We start from the raw sequence: 17,998 nt of genomic DNA on the forward strand, positions 1-17,998 counted from the left end.
ATGTGTACCACGGTGACCTTGAGGACAACATGAATCAGAGTGACAACAGGATACAAATTTTCAGTTCTAGAAGTAAAAACTATTCTTTGCAGCATTTTGCCATAAAAGAAATTTTTTATATGTTTACCTTTGAACATGAGGGGCAACTATATTTCTAGATCTCTCTTTCGTACTCTTCTCAATTTAAGTTCCAGCAGATGCCAAATAAATATTGATTCAAAGTCATAGTTCATGGCTATTGGCACCTGTTTTGCATGGCTGTATATGTACTTCTATCATAATCGTATGAATTCATAATAGTCAACTTTTTAGTAGCTCCAACATGTTTATTTCATAATTAAATCAGAATTAGCACAGTTCTTAAACATATTTTGTCTTTATTTTTTCAGATTGATCATGAACACTGCATGCTCTTGGCTCTACCTTGTGGCCGGGATCATATGGATGTGTTGCAGCAATCAAATAACCTACAGACAGGTTTTATCACATATTTACAACAGAAACAAGCTGCTGGAATTGTGAACATTGCAGCCCCTGGCTCTCAGCAGGTATATTATTACATCTGTTTGAGGATGATTTAGTGTTGTGTAGAAGTAAAATCTATTTGAAACCAGCACTGGAGAATGCTTGGGGTTTACAGACATTCTCGAATTGTTAGTTCTGTAGTGTGTTAGGTCCTATTAACTCAATGTTCTGAACACACAATACATGTAACTACTTCACATATTTTGTTGTCTATAAACTCTTATTATCCTACAACAGAGAAATCTAAGTAATAATCTATTTTGAAATTAAATTAAAGCAGAATTGGTAACAGCAGAATTTTTGACTTATAAACAAGAATTAAGAATAAAAGTGAGAAGATACCTCAAAAAATAAGGTTTTTGTTCAGGAACAGTGTGGATTGAAGGTGAAGTGGAATCTGCACTAGTGAATACGGAGATAATTGATAGATTCAGAAATGATTACTTGCTGATAACTTCCCTAAATTTGTGTATTGAGCTATTCTGAAACACTGGATGTATAGGTATAGGTAACCGTATTTAACAATTAAGTGATAGGGTAACAGAACCATAATACTTCAAATCATTTAACCAAACTAAAATCAGTTTTTTAATAGTAAATATATTAAAATGAAAATTTGGTGACTTTCCCTAGAACTGATTGACTACTTAATGCATGGCTCTTGGGTCTGACATCAGATTATGTTTTGTTATCCCCACAATATTTCCTCAAGTCAACTGTCTGACATCATCAGGAGGTGGCTGTTTGTTATTACTGGCAAGTAGCAGCTGCTGGTGTCTGCATTGGGATGATCTGTATGGAAACCACCTTTGAAAGTTGCACTCTTGTGTGATTGAGTTGCTTGCAGACTAATGATGGTAGAATGTTCAGGGCCTCCTACCAGGAGCTGAGCTGTAGTCTTCCATGCACACAGCTGGTAACAGATGCTGTCGATAGTTTCAATGTGGCCAGGACCCAAACAAAATTTAGCGAGATAGAACCTGCACTATGTATCAGTCTACCAGTTGTCAGAAATACATGTTTTTCTCTGTATTTAATGGCAGCGAGTGCAGGGCTCCCGGCTGTACTTGGTTGGAATCCTGAGTCCCCATTTATTAAGGTGTCCACTGTGCCAATACATATTGCCTCCTTTATCACACAGTCCCAGAAAGACCACATCTGGACCAGCCAGATAAATCTCAAGAGCACTGCTCTAGTACATGACACTATATGATATGTGAAAAGACAGAAATTGTTTATTCAGTTTTGTTTTTTTGAGACTGTGAGGTAAAGAGGCAATACATATTCACACAATAAAAAGATTAATTAATAGGAATTCAGAATGCCAGTTAATTACAGTTTGTAAACCTGCACTTGCAACCATTAGATATAGAGATAAGCAAGAAATTCTGATGACAACATAGTGGAGGTTACAATCAATTAACAATGTTGGTTTGCCTCCCAGCCACAGTGACCCTTAGTGGCAACACTGTTTATGTGGCCCATGCTCAGAAGGCCACAGCAGGGTCACTGTAGGGGCTTTGAAATGCTACCATTATCTGTTTGCAAGTAACTGAACCATGCACTTGCGACATTCACATGAAGCTTCCATACGGATTATTGCAATGCAGACAGCAGCAGTTGCTCCTTGCTAGCAATAACTATCAGCAATCCCCTGATTATGTCAAGCAGTTCCTTGGAAGAAATATCATGGAATACACAAAAGATGATCTGGCAGCAGACCTAAGGGCCATATATTAAATAACTTGCTGATGGAACATAAACAATTATGAAAGGTATAGATCACTGCTCACTGTAAAGATGACATGAGTTGTTGCAGACATGCACAACAAAAAGACTGTAACACACTGAGTTTTCAGTCAAAGACTGAAAGAAAATACATACATTCACACAAGCAGGCATACCCCACTGCTCTGCCCAAACTGCAACTGTTGCATTGAATGAAAGTAACAATGTGGAGTGAGGCAGAGAAGGGGGAGGGATAGAAGAGTACACATGACAGAAGAGAAGAGCACTGTCTAGTGGAGTATGCAGGAACCAGAAGGTAGCCAGATGCATTGTCAGGAGGCTGTGGGTGGGGGGGGGGGGGGGGGGGGGAGCAGAGAGAGAAAAAGATTGGTGGGAATATTGGCAGAGAGTAGTGCACAATGAGGGTGTGGAGTGGAGACATGAATTGATGGGAGGTTATAGGCCAGGGTGACAACTGTTGGCTTGCAGGTGTGGGAACAGTAGGTTTTTGTAGGTTGAGGCTGGGAAACTTCAGGGAGTGGAGAATCTGTTGTAAAGATAACTCCTACCTGCTCAGCACAGAAAAGCTGGTGGTGGAGGGATGACTCAGATGGTGTGAGTTGTGAAGCACCACATATACCCTTGGCCACAATTCAGCAGTGTCCATTCATGCTAGTGGAAGCTGGTCAGTAGTTGTACCAATACAAGAAGCTGTGCAGTGATTGCAGCAGAGCTGGTATATGACGTAACTGCTTTCACAAGGGGGTCTGGCTTCTGACGGGGTAGGGTAAGCCTGTAACAGGACTGGAGTAGTGAGTGATGGGTGGGTGGAATGGACAGGAGGGAGCTGGGATTGGGAGTGGATTAGGGATGAACTAGTTTGTTGTGGAGGTTGAGTCAGCGAAGAAACAGCACTTTTGGAAAAAATGGGAAGCACTTGGATAGGACGAGCTTAATTTCTGGGTATGATGATAGATAAGCAAAGCATTCATTAGGGCTTCACACATTGAAATGGGTGACATCCTACCCAAGATCCTTCCCACCCCTGCTAACATTTTCAGTCACTCGTCCAACCTCCACATAATCCTAGTCGATCCCTGGGCCACTCCCAATCCCAACCCCTTGCCACAGGGATCATATTTCCTGTGGAAGACCCAGGTCTACGACCTGCCCAAACCACCCATCCAGTACTTCGTACTCCAGTCCTGTCACAATCTTATCCCACTCTATCAGAGGCCAGACGACCTGTGAAAACAGCCATGTCACATACCTGTTCTGCAGCAACCATTGCACAGCTCTTTTACATTGGTATGGCCGTCAACCAGCTGTCCACCAGGAAGAACAGCCACTGCCAAAATTTGGACAAGAGCAAAGAGGATCTCCACGTGGAACAACATACAGCTGAACGTAACATGTGCTATTTCAATGGTTGCATCACAGTCCGTGCCATTGTCCTTTCACCAAGAGCTTTTATGAATGGTGCAGATGGGAGGTACTCTTGCAACCCATTCTGCACATCCTGGTCTCATCCTACATTAACCTACTGTCCTCACATGCTCCACCCAAGAGTTTGTACCCTCTCTGTCCTATAACCTCCTACCAATTCACATCCCCTCACTCTCATTGGGTGGTGTTCTCTGCCCAACACACACCCATTTATCTCCCCCCCCCCCCCCTCCCTCCCCCTCCCAATCTCCTCCAGATGCTGCACGTTGTAGTCTTGTCCTGCCACCTTCCTAGTCCCAGCACATTCTGCCAGACAATGCTCTTAGCCCCCTCCCACCCATTTTTCATTTTTCATGTCATGCCCTACTCCAGACTGCTGCTGACGTTCAATGCAACAGTTGTAGTCTGAGTCTGCCCAGGGTGGGCAGAGAGAGAGCAGTTGTGTGTGTGTGTGTGTGTGTGTGTGTGTGTGTGTGTGTGTGTGTGTGTGTGTGTGTGCGTGTGTGCGTGTGTGTGCGCGCGCGCGTTGTCCTTTAAAAAAAAAAATAGAAGGCTTTGGCTGAAAGCTCAGTGTGTAACAATCTTTTTGTTGTGCCTGTCTGCAACTCAACGTGTCATCTTTACGGTGAGTAGCAATCTATCCTTTTGTAATTGTTGATACTATAACCTGGAATTTTGCTTGTTTGATAAATTAATGATGGGCATGTTGCATGTTTGTACTCCCTTAAGGATCTCTGGCCAACCACTGTTAGTGATTTTTCTAACGTTTTCCAGTACAGGTGGTTATCATTGTCAGGGTTCACCTAAAAGTTCTTTGACAGTGCTACCAAACGTGCTGGGGAAATCTCAGAAAATCCACTAAACAACAGTCAGTTGAAGATCCTGAGACTAAAGCCAACAGGCAGCTTGTGAAGAAGAAGCCGCAAAATCCTTAACAAATTACTGATTGTTCCAGAGTATGCCAGAATTTAGGAATTATGTGTGGCAACTTTCTTCTATGTTTTATTAGATGATTCCAAAATTCAGCAGTTTGCTGTATGGAATTTGGATCCTTTTAAATGAATTATCTGCCTTGCAACTTATGTTGGTGAATAGTAGCGTAAAATTTGCTCTCTGTTGTTTGCAGTTATTGAGTAGCAAAATTCACATTTAACAGCAGAAAAATTCAATTTTTGTCTTGCATTGCTTATTTTTCTTATAAAGCAGGCATTTTATGGGAGCAAGTCTTCCTGAGAGTGAAATTTCTGTCTGCAACTGTTTATTAATTGTTTGCAAGATCCAGAGTACAGCTGCAGTTTTACATTTGTATTTGTTCTCTTTATTTAAATTTTCAATTTAGATAGTGTGAGCAACCAAATGTTGACAATGCCCATCTACCTAGAGATGCCCGTACCATCCAGTTTTTCCACATGCAGACAATTTTTGTGTGTCTGTGGCAGGCAGAAAGCAGTGATGCCTTTGAAAATGTGAATTAGTTTTAGCAGATTTCAGTAGTACATAGCCATGCCTAACACGCCATTTAAGTAAATGAACAACAGAATATCGTCTTGGTACCAGAGAAAGGTGCACCTTAGTACTGCAGACCATTTCACAAATTGTCACTCTGCTTAGTCATAGGATCAAAGGAATGTGACACTGTTGAAATTTTCTTCCCACAGCACATCAGAGGTCAGAGTCTGTAACCGTCAGTTGATGTTGGAAGACTTTGGGCTACTAGTGTGCCTGCCTAGTGTCAACATTATAGAGCTAACTATAACAGTACTTAGTTTTCTGCTACAGTAGTCATCACTTAGTGACTGTTGTGTTGCACTGTCTGTCTGTTCTGAAATGTGAGATAAAACATTTTCAAGGTCCATTGTGAGTGCTGCCTAAGATTCATCACATTCACAGTCTTCTCTAGTACCTATTCCCAGGCTCGGTAACATTATAACCAATATCTGTCAAATGTAATGGTGAACAATTAGATTTCTAATGTTTCTTTTACTGTTGAATTCGTGTCGTATGAGTGGTGGTGTACTATTAAGGTATCTTCTGAACTGAGTTTGTGGTCTTTTATTAGGTTATGTTTCATTGTCACTGACTTTTTGAAGTTTCCAGTGGGGTGCTCTGACATAGTGCAGATTGTCTGCACAGCATAGTTTTTGATACATTCATATGGCGTGTTGTATATACCATATGATAAATTGCTTAGGACAAAATTCTCCTGAGCTGGTGTTGGAACCTGAGTTTATTTAAATCAGGCATGGGCAACATTTGGTACCTGCAGGCCTGATTCACATACACACTTAAGCTTGTGGGGCCACCTCATCATGACACAGCGGGAACACTCCTAGTGCATGAAGTCAAAAACTATATTGCCCGGTACATTAATGGACTCGAATATGAGGGTCTTGGTGCAACACACAATGTTAATCTGCTAAGAAATTTCAGATCAGCACACACTCCACAGCAGAGTGAAATTTCATTCCGGAAATATAGGCCCATTCCCCCTTTCCCTTTTTGTGGACATTTATATGTAGTTTGAGTTCTTCTAAATTTTGAATGAATGGTTGAATAATTTAGTTTTCTATGTACCGTAACTGCATCAAATCAGTCTCAGGACTGAAGACAACAACAATAACAACAACATATACCGTGAAGTTTCTTATACACTCAAAGTTAAATTTTCCAGATGGGACACAAATTGGTAGATGTGATTTACATGTACATACTAACAAATGATTATGGTTTCAGACGAATTGGGTGATTTATTATAGAGAAAGCAGTTCAGAAATTGAGGAAGTTCATAAGGCGTTGTTTCACCTCTGGCCCTTATGCGAGCAATTATTCAACTTCACATTAGTTGAGAGAATTGTTGGATGTCTCCTGAGGGATATTGCGCAAATTCTGTCCAGTTGGTGCATTAGATTGTCAAAATTCCAAGCTTGTTGGGGAGCCCTGCCCAAATGCTCCAAAAGTTATCAATTGGGGAGAGAGTGGTGACCTTGCTGGCAAGCACAAAGACAAGCAGTAAAAACTCTTGCCATTTGTGGATGAGCATTATGTTGCTGAAAATCCCAGGATGGCTTCACATGAAGAGCAACAAAATGGAGCATAGAATATTGTGAATGTACAGCTGTGCACCCCAGACCATCTGTCCTTATTGTCAGGCTGTACGGAGGGTGACAGTCAGGTTGGTATCCCACTGCAGTCCAGGATGTCTCCAGACACATCTTAAGTTTGGAGTAGAATTATCTTAAGTGATGAGTCGCACTATGAACTGAACTCTGATGACTAGTGAAGTTGTGTTGGGAGACACTCCAGACAGCGGTGCCGACAACCATATGTGATGGTCTGGAGTACCACATCATTTCACTGCAGCACTGACAGCGGTATGTCGGCGATATTCTGTGCCCTTTTTGTTTCCCTACATGGCAAGCCACCCTGCACTTAAACTTCAGCAAGGTAAAGCCCACCTACATGTGTGAGAGTTTCTACCTTTGTCTCTGCTTGCCAAACCCTATCTTGGACAGCAAGGTTGCTGGGTCTCTCCCCAATTAAGAATGTATATAGCTTGATGTTTGGACAATCTAACATGCCAGTTGGAATTTGGCACAATATCCCTCAAGAGGACATCCAACATCTCTATCGATCAAAGCCAATGCTCGCAAAGGGCCAGAGTTGGACCAACATATTACGGACTTATTCAGTTTGTGAAGCGCTTTCTCTCGAATAAATCATCCAATTTTTCTGAAACTGTAATCATTTGTTTGTCTGTAGATGTAAATCACGTGTACCGATTTCTATCCCATTTGGATAATTCCTTCTGTGGTGTGTCACGTGTACATCAGTACATCACTTGCATTCTTTAAATTGTATATTGTATCTTACAGATATGTGTAGAATGTGTTATTTAAAATCTGATTGTAATTTTTCATTTTCAGGCTGCATATGTGGTGCATATCTTTCCGTCCTGTGAGTTTGCTAATGAAAACCTAGCTAGAATAGCTCCTGACTTGTTGCATCGAGTATCAGACATAGCACACCTACTCATAATTATTGCAACAGTGTGAACACTTGACATAAGTGGACCTTTGTCAAGTGAATTATAGAATGGCCAAACGGCACCCAGCAGGAAGAAGAGAAAAGTTGACAGCACGTAGTAGAGCAGTCAGCAAGATGGCTGGGTGGTGGTCAGTGGCAGGCTCGTGGTGCTGGCCCGCCTGGCACTAAACATGCAGCTAGTACAGAATTTCTCAGATTGTTTGCTTTGTTTAGGTTTTCTGAAATGTGCTTTGGTGTTGTATTCTGTTAGAATTTTTTTGTTTTTTGAAGAAAAAGAAAAGAGGGGCCTAATTTTGAATGTGTCGGAAAGGAGTTCTTACTCTCTGCATGTTTAGTATCAGGCATATGTTTTGAACTCCTGTGGGAATCAGGAATTAAAAAAATGATGTGTGATGGTTTTCGCTAATGAGATAGCGGATATGTCTGCAAAGTCTTAGATGATTTGTTGATTGATTCACATTCAGTAAGCCAGTAGCATCACAGTTATCAGATCAAAAGTGTCTTTAATACTACTGGTGACCAATGATGCGATTTGGTGTATTCAGCTGTAAAGAAGTAACGGATTATATTAAAGATTTATTGTTGCATGCTTGCTGAAAGGAAATATGAGAAATGCTGGGTAACATTCCTGTATAGTTGTCTGATTATTTTTATAAATAAATAAATAAATAAATATGTGTATAAATATGTAAATGTGTATATTGTAGATTGTGTTGTTGTCCATAGGCGGAAAAATAGCATTATAATATTTATGGACACAATAGTTTATTCTAGTCACAGTTTAACACTTTAATGTGGAAGATTTTACCCAGCAGTTCTTACATTTTTGTTTCTAATGTGACGCAACAATAGTCTTGTATGAAGAAACTGCAAGTCATTTTGACTTTGAATGTGTCTGTCATTGTGTGTGAATCAGATGTTTCCTGACTGTGTGACACTGTTTGGAACCTACATTCAGACAGTTTATAAATGTGTTTTAATTTACCAAAACTGTGTGAGTGTGTGTGTGTGTGTGTGAGAGAGAGAGAGAGAGAGAGAGAGAGAGAGAGAGAGAGAGAGAGAGAGAGAGACGACACAGAGATATTTATAATAATTTAAGCTTTGGCCGCAATGAGTGCAGTTATACTCATTGAAATTGATTGCTTTTAGGCAAGCACAATTGTAGAAAGAACCCAAAGGATATTCTGTTCTATAGTGTGTGCATATTTTCAATGAGTAGCTGTGTTAGTGAGATCAAATCGAGACTAGGACAAGATATTTGAATGTCACATGCATTTATGTACCATGTGCTTACACATTTTAACAAATAATATGAAGATTAAGATAAGTACAATTTATTAATAAACGTGTTTTATGTTAAAATTTCGAGTCTGTTATTAACGGGCAGTGTTACGAGAGTTGTATGTCAGCGCGCATATTACATAAAACCTGCCAGGTGTACCATATGTAATTTTTAATTTTCTGTAGGTACCGTCGTTCGAGCGAATGTTTATTCGATGTACAGTCTGTAATTATATATATTATAAAAACTCTTGTTACATCTTCATAAGAAAAACTGGACTGATCTACTCATCATTCATAATCATTAATTTTAAGATCATTTCATTACTTGTATATTTTGTATATAAAAATACTATAATTGTGCAGTGTTGTTCGACTCTTTAGTCCATGTACCTACACGCGATGTGGTTTAAATATATGTATATAAGAAATGAGCGCATGTGTATAGGAAGAATTGTAATACTGCGGATAGATGTATATTGGTGTGTAGATAGAACTGTTAAATGTGCACTTTTTTTTCCTGCGGTTTAGTATGTGCATTTCTTCGTACTTACACATAGCTCTTTATTTCCTGTTGCAATAAACAGAGGTGTCTCTCTTTAGCCTCTGTTCTCACTAGCTTCAAGATGATGTAAATGTATTGTGTAGAGTGTCTTGTATTTTTGGCATTAGATTTATTTGTTTTTAAATTATTTTAAATTTAGATATGCCATAAGTGGTTAAAAAGGTGTTTTTCAATGTCAGTTTGCTCAAAATGTCATCCCAGATTCTATTTTCACTTTTTATTATGTAAAAGTGAGTGAAATCATTATATATTTTTTGATGTGTACAAAAGTAAAACATGGAAAAATGGAAAAAAATGAACTATGGTGAAGCGGACACAAGTTCGATTGTTTAAATATACAGCCGATTCGGTTATGAAGGCAGGAAACAAAACTTGTAAATATTTTCAGAGACTACCTTAGGCTGTGATCTCTCTGCATTAAGTTACTAAATTTCATTTGATAAAAAGATCGTCCAGTGATTTAAGTTATTTGATGAATGAAAATATAAAGTGTTAATAAAAATAAATGGAAATTTCATAATGCTGTTGTTTATTCATTTCGTAATGTAATGTAATGCCTGCACCATTTTCCTACTTTATTATAAGTGGTCTTTGTTATTTTGGTAGAAACCTGATTCTTAGTTGTCTTTCAGTTGCATGATAAAATTATAAATATTGAACAGTATGCCATATTATGTCTTAAGAGCACTTACAGTTATAAGATGAGTAATTTCATTATCATTGATAACTATGTATTAACACTCTTTGGTGTCCTGAATATGTGGGGGTAAACAGTAACACTGGCCAATAAATATTACCAGTGTGCAACTCATCATAGACAAATGTAATGTATTGCGAATACATAGAAAGAAGGATCCTTTATTGTATGATTATATGATAGCGGAACAAACACTGGTAGCAGTTACTTCTGTAAAATATCTGGGAGTATGCGTATGGAGTGATTTGAAGTGGAATGATCATATAAAATTAATTGTTGGTAAGGCAGGTGCCAGGTTGAGATTCATTGGGAGAGTCCTTAGAAAATGTAGTCCATCAACAAAGGAGGTGGCTTACAAAACACTCGTTCTACCTATACTTGAGTATTGCTCACCAGTGTGGGATCCGTACCAGGTCGGGTTGACGGAGGAGATATAGAAGATCCAAAGAAGAGCGGCTTGTTTCGACACAGGGTTATTTGGTAACCGTGATAGCGTTAAGGAGATGTTTAACAAACTCAAGTGGCAAACTCTGCAAGAGAGGCGCTCTGCATCGCGGTGAAGCTTGCTCGCCAGGTTTCGAGAGGGTGCGTTTCTGGATGAGGTACCGAATATATTGCTTCCCCCTACTTAACCCTCCCGAGGAGATCACGAATGTAAAATTAGAGAGATTAGAGCGCGCACGGAGGCTTTCAGACAGTCGTTCTTCCCGCGAACCATACGCGACTGGAACAGGAAAGGGAGGCAATGACAGTGGCACGTAAAGTGCCTTCCGCCACACAGCGTAGGGTGGCTTGCAGAGTATAAATGTAGATGTAGATTTACCACATTTAATTGTTTTGCTCCTGATTCATTAGTATGAATATTTACCAACTGATACATTGTGGTGGACTCAGAAATACATAATAAATTGAATATATGTACTCATTGCTAGTTCTAAAGAGTATGTACTGACAAGTATTTCACTGTCTTGCCCGAGGAAACATTAGGCACTTAAAGGGTACAGTCATTGTTTGTTGTACTGTTACCAAGCAAGGGACACAGTGGTTAGGGAACTGAATTCACATTCAAAAGGAGCGGGGCTTCAAATCACCATCTGTCCATCCAGATTTAGGTTTTCTATAGATTGTCTAAAATTATTAAGGAGAGTACTGGGGTCATCACTTTCGAAGGGACACATCTGATTTCCAATCCCCAATCTCCGGTACTATTTCATCTGATAGCAAAATTTTCACTACTCTCTATGGTGACTTACAAACATTACTCCCCTGAAAGTATTTTCACTCTGCAGTGGTATGTATGATGATTTGAAACTTCCTGGCATACAGATTGAAAGACGACGATAAATTATGTAAAACAAACTGAAGACCATTAACAAGGAGATCAGAGGAAGCTTTTTGCTTGACATTTTGTTGTTGTTGTCTTCAGTCCTGAGACTGGTTTGATGCGGCTCTCCATGTTCAAAAATGGCTATGAGCACTATGGGACTTAACTTCTGAGGTCATCAGTCCCCTTAAATCCAACTAACCTAAGAATATCACACACATCCATGCCCGAGGGTGGATTCAAACCTGCGACCGTAGCGGTCGCGCGGTTCCAGACTAGCGTCAGAACCGCTCGGCCACTCCAGCCGACGCTCTCCATGTTACTCTATCCTCTGCAAGCTTCTTCATCTACCAGTACCTACTGTAACCTACATCCTTCTGAATCTGTTTAGTGTATTCATCTCTTGGTCTCCCTCTACGATTTTTACCCTCCACGCTGCCCTCCAATACTAAATTGGTGATCCCTTGATGCCTCAGAATATGCCCCACCAACCAATCCCTTCTCCTAGTCAAGTTGTGCCACAAATTTCTCTTCTCCCCAATTATATTCAGTACCTCCTCATTAGTTATGTGATCTACCCATTTAATCTTCAGCATTCTTCTGTAGCACCACATTTCGAAAGCTTCTATTCTCTTGTCTAAACTATTTATCGTCCACATTTCACTTCCATTTATGGCTACACTCCATACAAATATTTTGAGAAACGGCTTCCTGACACTTAAATCTATACTCGATGTTAACAAATTTCTCTTCTTTAGGAATGCTTTCCTTGCCATAGCCAGTCTACATTTTATATCGTCTCTACTTCGACCGACATCAGTTATTTTGCTCTCCAAATAGCAAAACTCATTTACTACTTTAAGCCTCTCATTTCCTAATCTAATTCCCGCAGCATCACCCGATTTAATTCGACTACATTCCATTATTCTCGTTTTGCTTCTGTTGATGTTCATCTTATATCCTCCTTTGAAGAGACTGTACATTCTGTTCAGCTGCTCTTCCAGGTCCTTTGGTGTCTCGGCGAACCTCAAAGTTTTATTTCTTCTCTACTGTATGCTTCTTAGGTGACCAGACACAAAGCATAAAATGCTCATTCTCACCTAAAATAGTATTCTGGTTACAAATAAGAGTGATGAAAATTCCAAACTTAAACACAAGAGTAATTTTTCTGGAGCGAGATATGTGTGATGCAAAAGCATACTGCAGAGATTTCACCGTATTGTTGAATACTGAAGTTACTAAATGTATTAGTCAGTTGTCTGGTAATCTCTTAGCTCCTTCCTTATCCGAATCTAAGAACTGCATTACAGTTCTCTAACTGTCATCCACTACGTTGATAACAAGTCAGTCAACAACAGAATCTGCATTTTCACCTCTCCTTTGTGATGTGCCATCCTATATCCCACCGGCATTCAGCATTGACGTGTGAAGAAACTGTATGTGTTAGTTCCAGTACATCTGGCAGCCTGACAGTCTTGTAATTTCTCATGACAAATCCCTTAACTTGGCTCCAGGTCAGTTAAGTTCATATTGTAATGCTATAGTGCCAAATGTAAAAATGAAGCATTTGTATAGTGCTCGATGTTGTGAAAATGAGTGTTTTTCATGTTTCTATAACACTTATCAATGATTCATGTGAGACAATGTGTGTGTTATAAAACAATGGCCATAGTATAAATAGAGTTTTTGGTGTTTCACTTTCAGCCTAAAAATTAAATTGTTATGTTTCCTTAATTTAAGCAACTTGTATTAACAATCTTCCACAAAATATCAATAAATGAGAATTTATATTTGAAATGAAAACAGGAATTTCGTATGAAATATGTAATTAGAAACAAGAAATGTGTGTTATTCATACAAAATGATGACGAATTTTACAGTTATGAGATGTAGGTATTTCAAATTCAACGAAGAACAAAAAAAGAATGAACTTGAATCAGTGATCCATGAACTGCACCAAATTATCAATCTACTACGCTACCGATTCTGTTACACATCCAATGTGTATTTTTTATCTCTCAGCTGTGTTAAATACAGTCCATTGGTAAACTTCAAAGTCGTTTTTCTCTGTAAATTTGTGAAAAACATTGAGAACATATTGGCACTTTCTAACAGTGTTCCACACATGTGTTTCACATCGGAGGAGGAAGCGTTCTCACCCGTTTTCATACTGTGTATTAACAGCACAACAGTACAGAGACTGTGACTGTACACGATTTTTTAAATAAAAACTACAGTGCTAAAGCATGATTAAGAAAAATGTTGATGGCTGTTAATACATTACAATATCATAAAGTTTCATTTAACGTAACTTAACTGTAGTAATAAGATATCTGATACATAAGTAGGACATACTGCCAAGAGAATAACACCACCAGTGTACGTGTGCTGTGGCCTCTGATCAATCATCATTTTTGTGTTTGTTTGCGTCAGGTTTATTCTTATCTTGAACAGAGTACAAATATACATCCTCATACATGTTGCACAGGCCACCATATGGTTTATGGTGGAGGTACCTTGTACCACTACTGATCATTTCCTTTGTGTTCCATTCACAAATAGAGCAAGAGGAAAAACAACTGTCCATATGCACTAATTTTTCTTATCCTTTGTGGCCCATGTGTGAAATGTACTATGGTGGCAGTACAGTAGTTCTGCAAGCTTTGTTATGCCAGCTCTTTAAATATTCTCAATAATGTTCCTCAAAAACAAAGTTGCCTTCCCTCCAAGGATTTCCATTTCAGCTACCAAAACATCTCCATAACACTTGCATATTGATCAAATCTAATGGTAACAAACCTAGCAGCCCTCCTCTGAATTGCTACAGTGTCTTCCTTCAATTTGATGTAATGGGGATCCCAAAACACTAGAGCAATACTCAAGAATGGGTTGCACTAGTGTTCTATATGTGGTCTCCTTTACAGATGTACCACACTTTCCTAAATTCTCTCAATAAAATGAAGCCAAGCAGTTGCCTTTCCAACTAAACCTGATTTGCTCATTCACGACATTTCAAGTTGCTTTGCAATGTTATGCCTAGACATTTAATTTGAATATTGCAGGATTGGTTTTCATACTCATCTGCATTAAATTACATTTCTCCAAATTTGGAGCTAGCTGCCATTCATCACACAACTAGAGATTTTGTCTAAATCATCTTGTATCATCCTACAGTCAGTGAACACCACCTCCTTGTACACCACAGCATCATCAGTAAACAGCTGCAGATTGCTGTTCACCCTGTCCATCTGTTCATTTATGCGTCTAAAGAATATTAATGGTCCTGTCACACTTCCTTGGAAAACTCCTGATGATTCCTTTGTCTTTGATGAACACTCACTGTCAATATCAATGTTACACCATGTTGATAGTCATGTCCCAGATATGCCATCATCTAGACAGGCTGGTGTTCAAAATGTAATGTGTCACAAACACAGCTTGGTATATTATCCTAATGGGGAACACTCACCTGGGCTTTCATGGGATCTGTGGTACTAGCCGAATGTACCGTAACTGCTGTGGAGAACATTATTTTGGAACCCTTTATACTTGATGTCATCCACTATGGCAATGGCATCTTCCAGCAGGATAACTGTCCATATCACAAGGAAAGAAATGTGCTACAGTGGTTTCAGGTGCATGGTAGTGACTCATATTTGATGCCTGGGACATGCAAATTCCCTTGATCTGAACCCAATATTAATGGGCACCCAGCTTCACACCCACAAACCACCACCCCAAGTTTCAGGGAACTATAGGACCTGTGCATAGATATCTGATGCCACATACCATCAGAAACTTATGAAAGACATGTCAAATCCATACCATACAGAATTGGACCAACATGTTATTAAGCAGGTGGTTGTAATGTCTTGGCATATGAGTGTATAATGATGTAGTTCTCCAACTGGTGACAGGTTGGTCTTTGCCTATGACAGTGGTATGTTAACTGCTAAATAAATCTGTTCCTTTAGTTAGCATATCAGTTTTTAGGAATATGATACTCTGTACTGCATGTCGTATCCATTCTTGTGTGAAACATTGAGATCATAAGTATAATTAGCACAATTCATACATGTTCTTTACTGGAACTCCTTCTTACCATGTGGTAAGAGGTCAATTACCCAAATTGTATGTGTTAACGAGCATTTACTCATTATGTATAGTGGACAGATTGCTACTATTTATTATTTGCCTGGCCATCCCTTTGCACTGTTAATTCTATAACTAGTTACTACAACTGCTGTTTACCTCTAACTGTATCGTAGTTATTACAGAACAGTAGAGATAGGTTTGACTCTTGGTTTGCTGCTTGCTACTATAAAGGAATACTTCAGTATGAAGTTATGCACAATTATGTTACTTTGATATCTGCATTTGTTATAAGGCTATATCAGTTTTAACAGTAAGTATTGAATTAAATTTCCCATTTTTTTGTCAATGGTCAGCTAGGAAAATTGTAAGCAGGTTTACACCTTGACTGGAAAACACAGCTGAACAATTTGGAAGACAGTCAGATGACAGAAATTTGCAGACGTCCACAAAAAGCATGTACTAAACGATACAAGAAAGTTTTTGACAACGGCATCCTTGTTTAAGATGACAGAGGTAGGAATATCCACGTAGGAGTTTCTGACACACTGAACACTACTTCTGTTGCCAACATACATTGCCCCCACAATCATGTGACTGTGGTACTGCATAAGATTTACCCATAAATGCCTTGCGTATTCCTTTTAAAAGGATGAAGTAGTTTGTACACATGATTCATGTGCATCTTAATTATTAGCATTTGACAGCTTGGATGAACTTTGCTTAAAACTTTGGAGAGAGAAGCAACAGATGTTTGTTGTTTGCAGCCTACATCACAGATTTTATGCAGTCATATTAATTTCACTTTTAGATTTTGTGCATTTCAAGTCCTGATTTTTACCCATGTTGTTACCGTTAAAACCTGTTGTGGTTGATGCACTTAGTAATAATTATGATTCCCGGGTTGAGGTAAGGAACTCTTTATTCATGACAAGTTCACAAATGAGTTTAGTTCTAATAACTGAAAAGATTTATTTGTGATCACAGGAGATTAACAGAAACAAAGTTCACTGACATGGTTCCAATTCCGAGGGAAGCTTCATCCCAAGTGGCTGTAGGTTTAGTGTCTTGTAAGGGCCATGCTGTGTGAAGTACCATGAAGCAATGCGTCTGGGCTGAGCATATGTTAAAATCTGCATAGCTCATGTTTGGGCTGATCTTGCGGATATAAATTACACTTTTTACGAGTTGAACGATTCAGCCATCCTATTTGCCCTAGAAAAGTTTAACTTCTACCAGGAGCATAAGGAATTTAGATTAGAAATGGATAATTGGGTGCTGAGTTGAGTTCTAGACAGGTCTCATAAGATGAAGGACTGCTTGGTGGGAGGTCCGAACATCAGCCTTCTAATTTGGAATAGTACATGCATGGTCCAGTCACAATGTGACCACCGCCTATGTTCAATGACAACTTTCAATAACCACTTACCAGCAGTGGAAGTTATATAAAGTGTGTTGGACGCAAAAAACAGTGCAGTTGTCATAATGCAGAAACGGAGTGATTTCTTAGACATCAACAGGGCACAATCATTTTCTTTCAGGCCAAGGATGGAAAGCATTTCCAAAACACCTAAGTTTGTAAACTGTTCGCTTGCCACCAGGGTAAAGTATATTGTGCATAGCAAAATGGTACTATCCATAATTGGCATCGACGCAACTGTGGTGCTAGTAATGCAACCAGATATCCACCCGAGTGGTGACAGGTGGCTTTTCAGGTGAATCACATTTTATGCTCCATCAGACAGACAACCATTGGTGTGTACGGCACAAAATGTCTCAAAGTAAACAAGGATGGAGTGTGGCCTGGGAAGTGTGGTAATGTCATTCTCTGAGTGACCTCATTTTCTGGAAGACACAGTGGATCAACGCAAGTATGCATCTTCCTTTGAGGACTGTGTCCATCCCTACATGCTGTTCGTTTTCACTTGGCATCGTGGCACCTATCAGCAGGACAATGCAATGTCTTACACATCTTGCAATGTACATTGGGTTGTTCGCAGTATGCAGCTGAGAAACCTAGTGCAGCTGGCTACGGCATTGGAGTCGGCATGGCTTCACATCCCTGACAGTACCTTCCAGAACCTCATTGACACTCTGCGTGTCTTACAGTGGTCCACACTGTGACAGTTGGTTATTTAGGCTTTTGACAGGTGAATGGACAGCGTATCAGGGAGGACAATCTCGTTGAGGATGTGCTTAGTTGCATGTTTCAGGAGAACATTCCAGAATCTGACAATGAAGCAGCGGTACTGGATTTCACGGTGATCGCTGTGATTCTCTTGGAGATTCTTTCACT

At 39.4% G+C, this 17,998-nt stretch overlaps 1 protein-coding gene across 10 annotated transcripts in view; it reads left to right on the plus strand.

Moving 5' to 3' along the window:
- The window catches only part of LOC126336919 (protein split ends-like), a 347,320-nt gene extending 337,211 nt beyond the window's left edge, over positions 1 to 10,109 (plus strand). For all 10 annotated transcript variants that reach the window (XM_050001069.1, XM_050001061.1, XM_050001065.1 and 7 more), the window contains 2 exons: positions 390 to 548; positions 7,623 to 10,109. In XM_050001069.1, the coding sequence (XP_049857026.1) occupies positions 390 to 548; positions 7,623 to 7,751 (288 nt within the window). In that variant the 3' untranslated portion in view covers positions 7,752 to 10,109. The remainder of the gene's footprint in view (positions 1 to 389; positions 549 to 7,622) is intronic.
- Positions 10,110 to 17,998: the final 7,889 nt, after the last annotated feature.

Source organism: Schistocerca gregaria, chromosome 2 (assembly GCF_023897955.1).
Source record: "Schistocerca gregaria isolate iqSchGreg1 chromosome 2, iqSchGreg1.2, whole genome shotgun sequence".
NCBI lineage: Eukaryota > Metazoa > Arthropoda > Insecta > Orthoptera > Acrididae > Schistocerca > Schistocerca gregaria.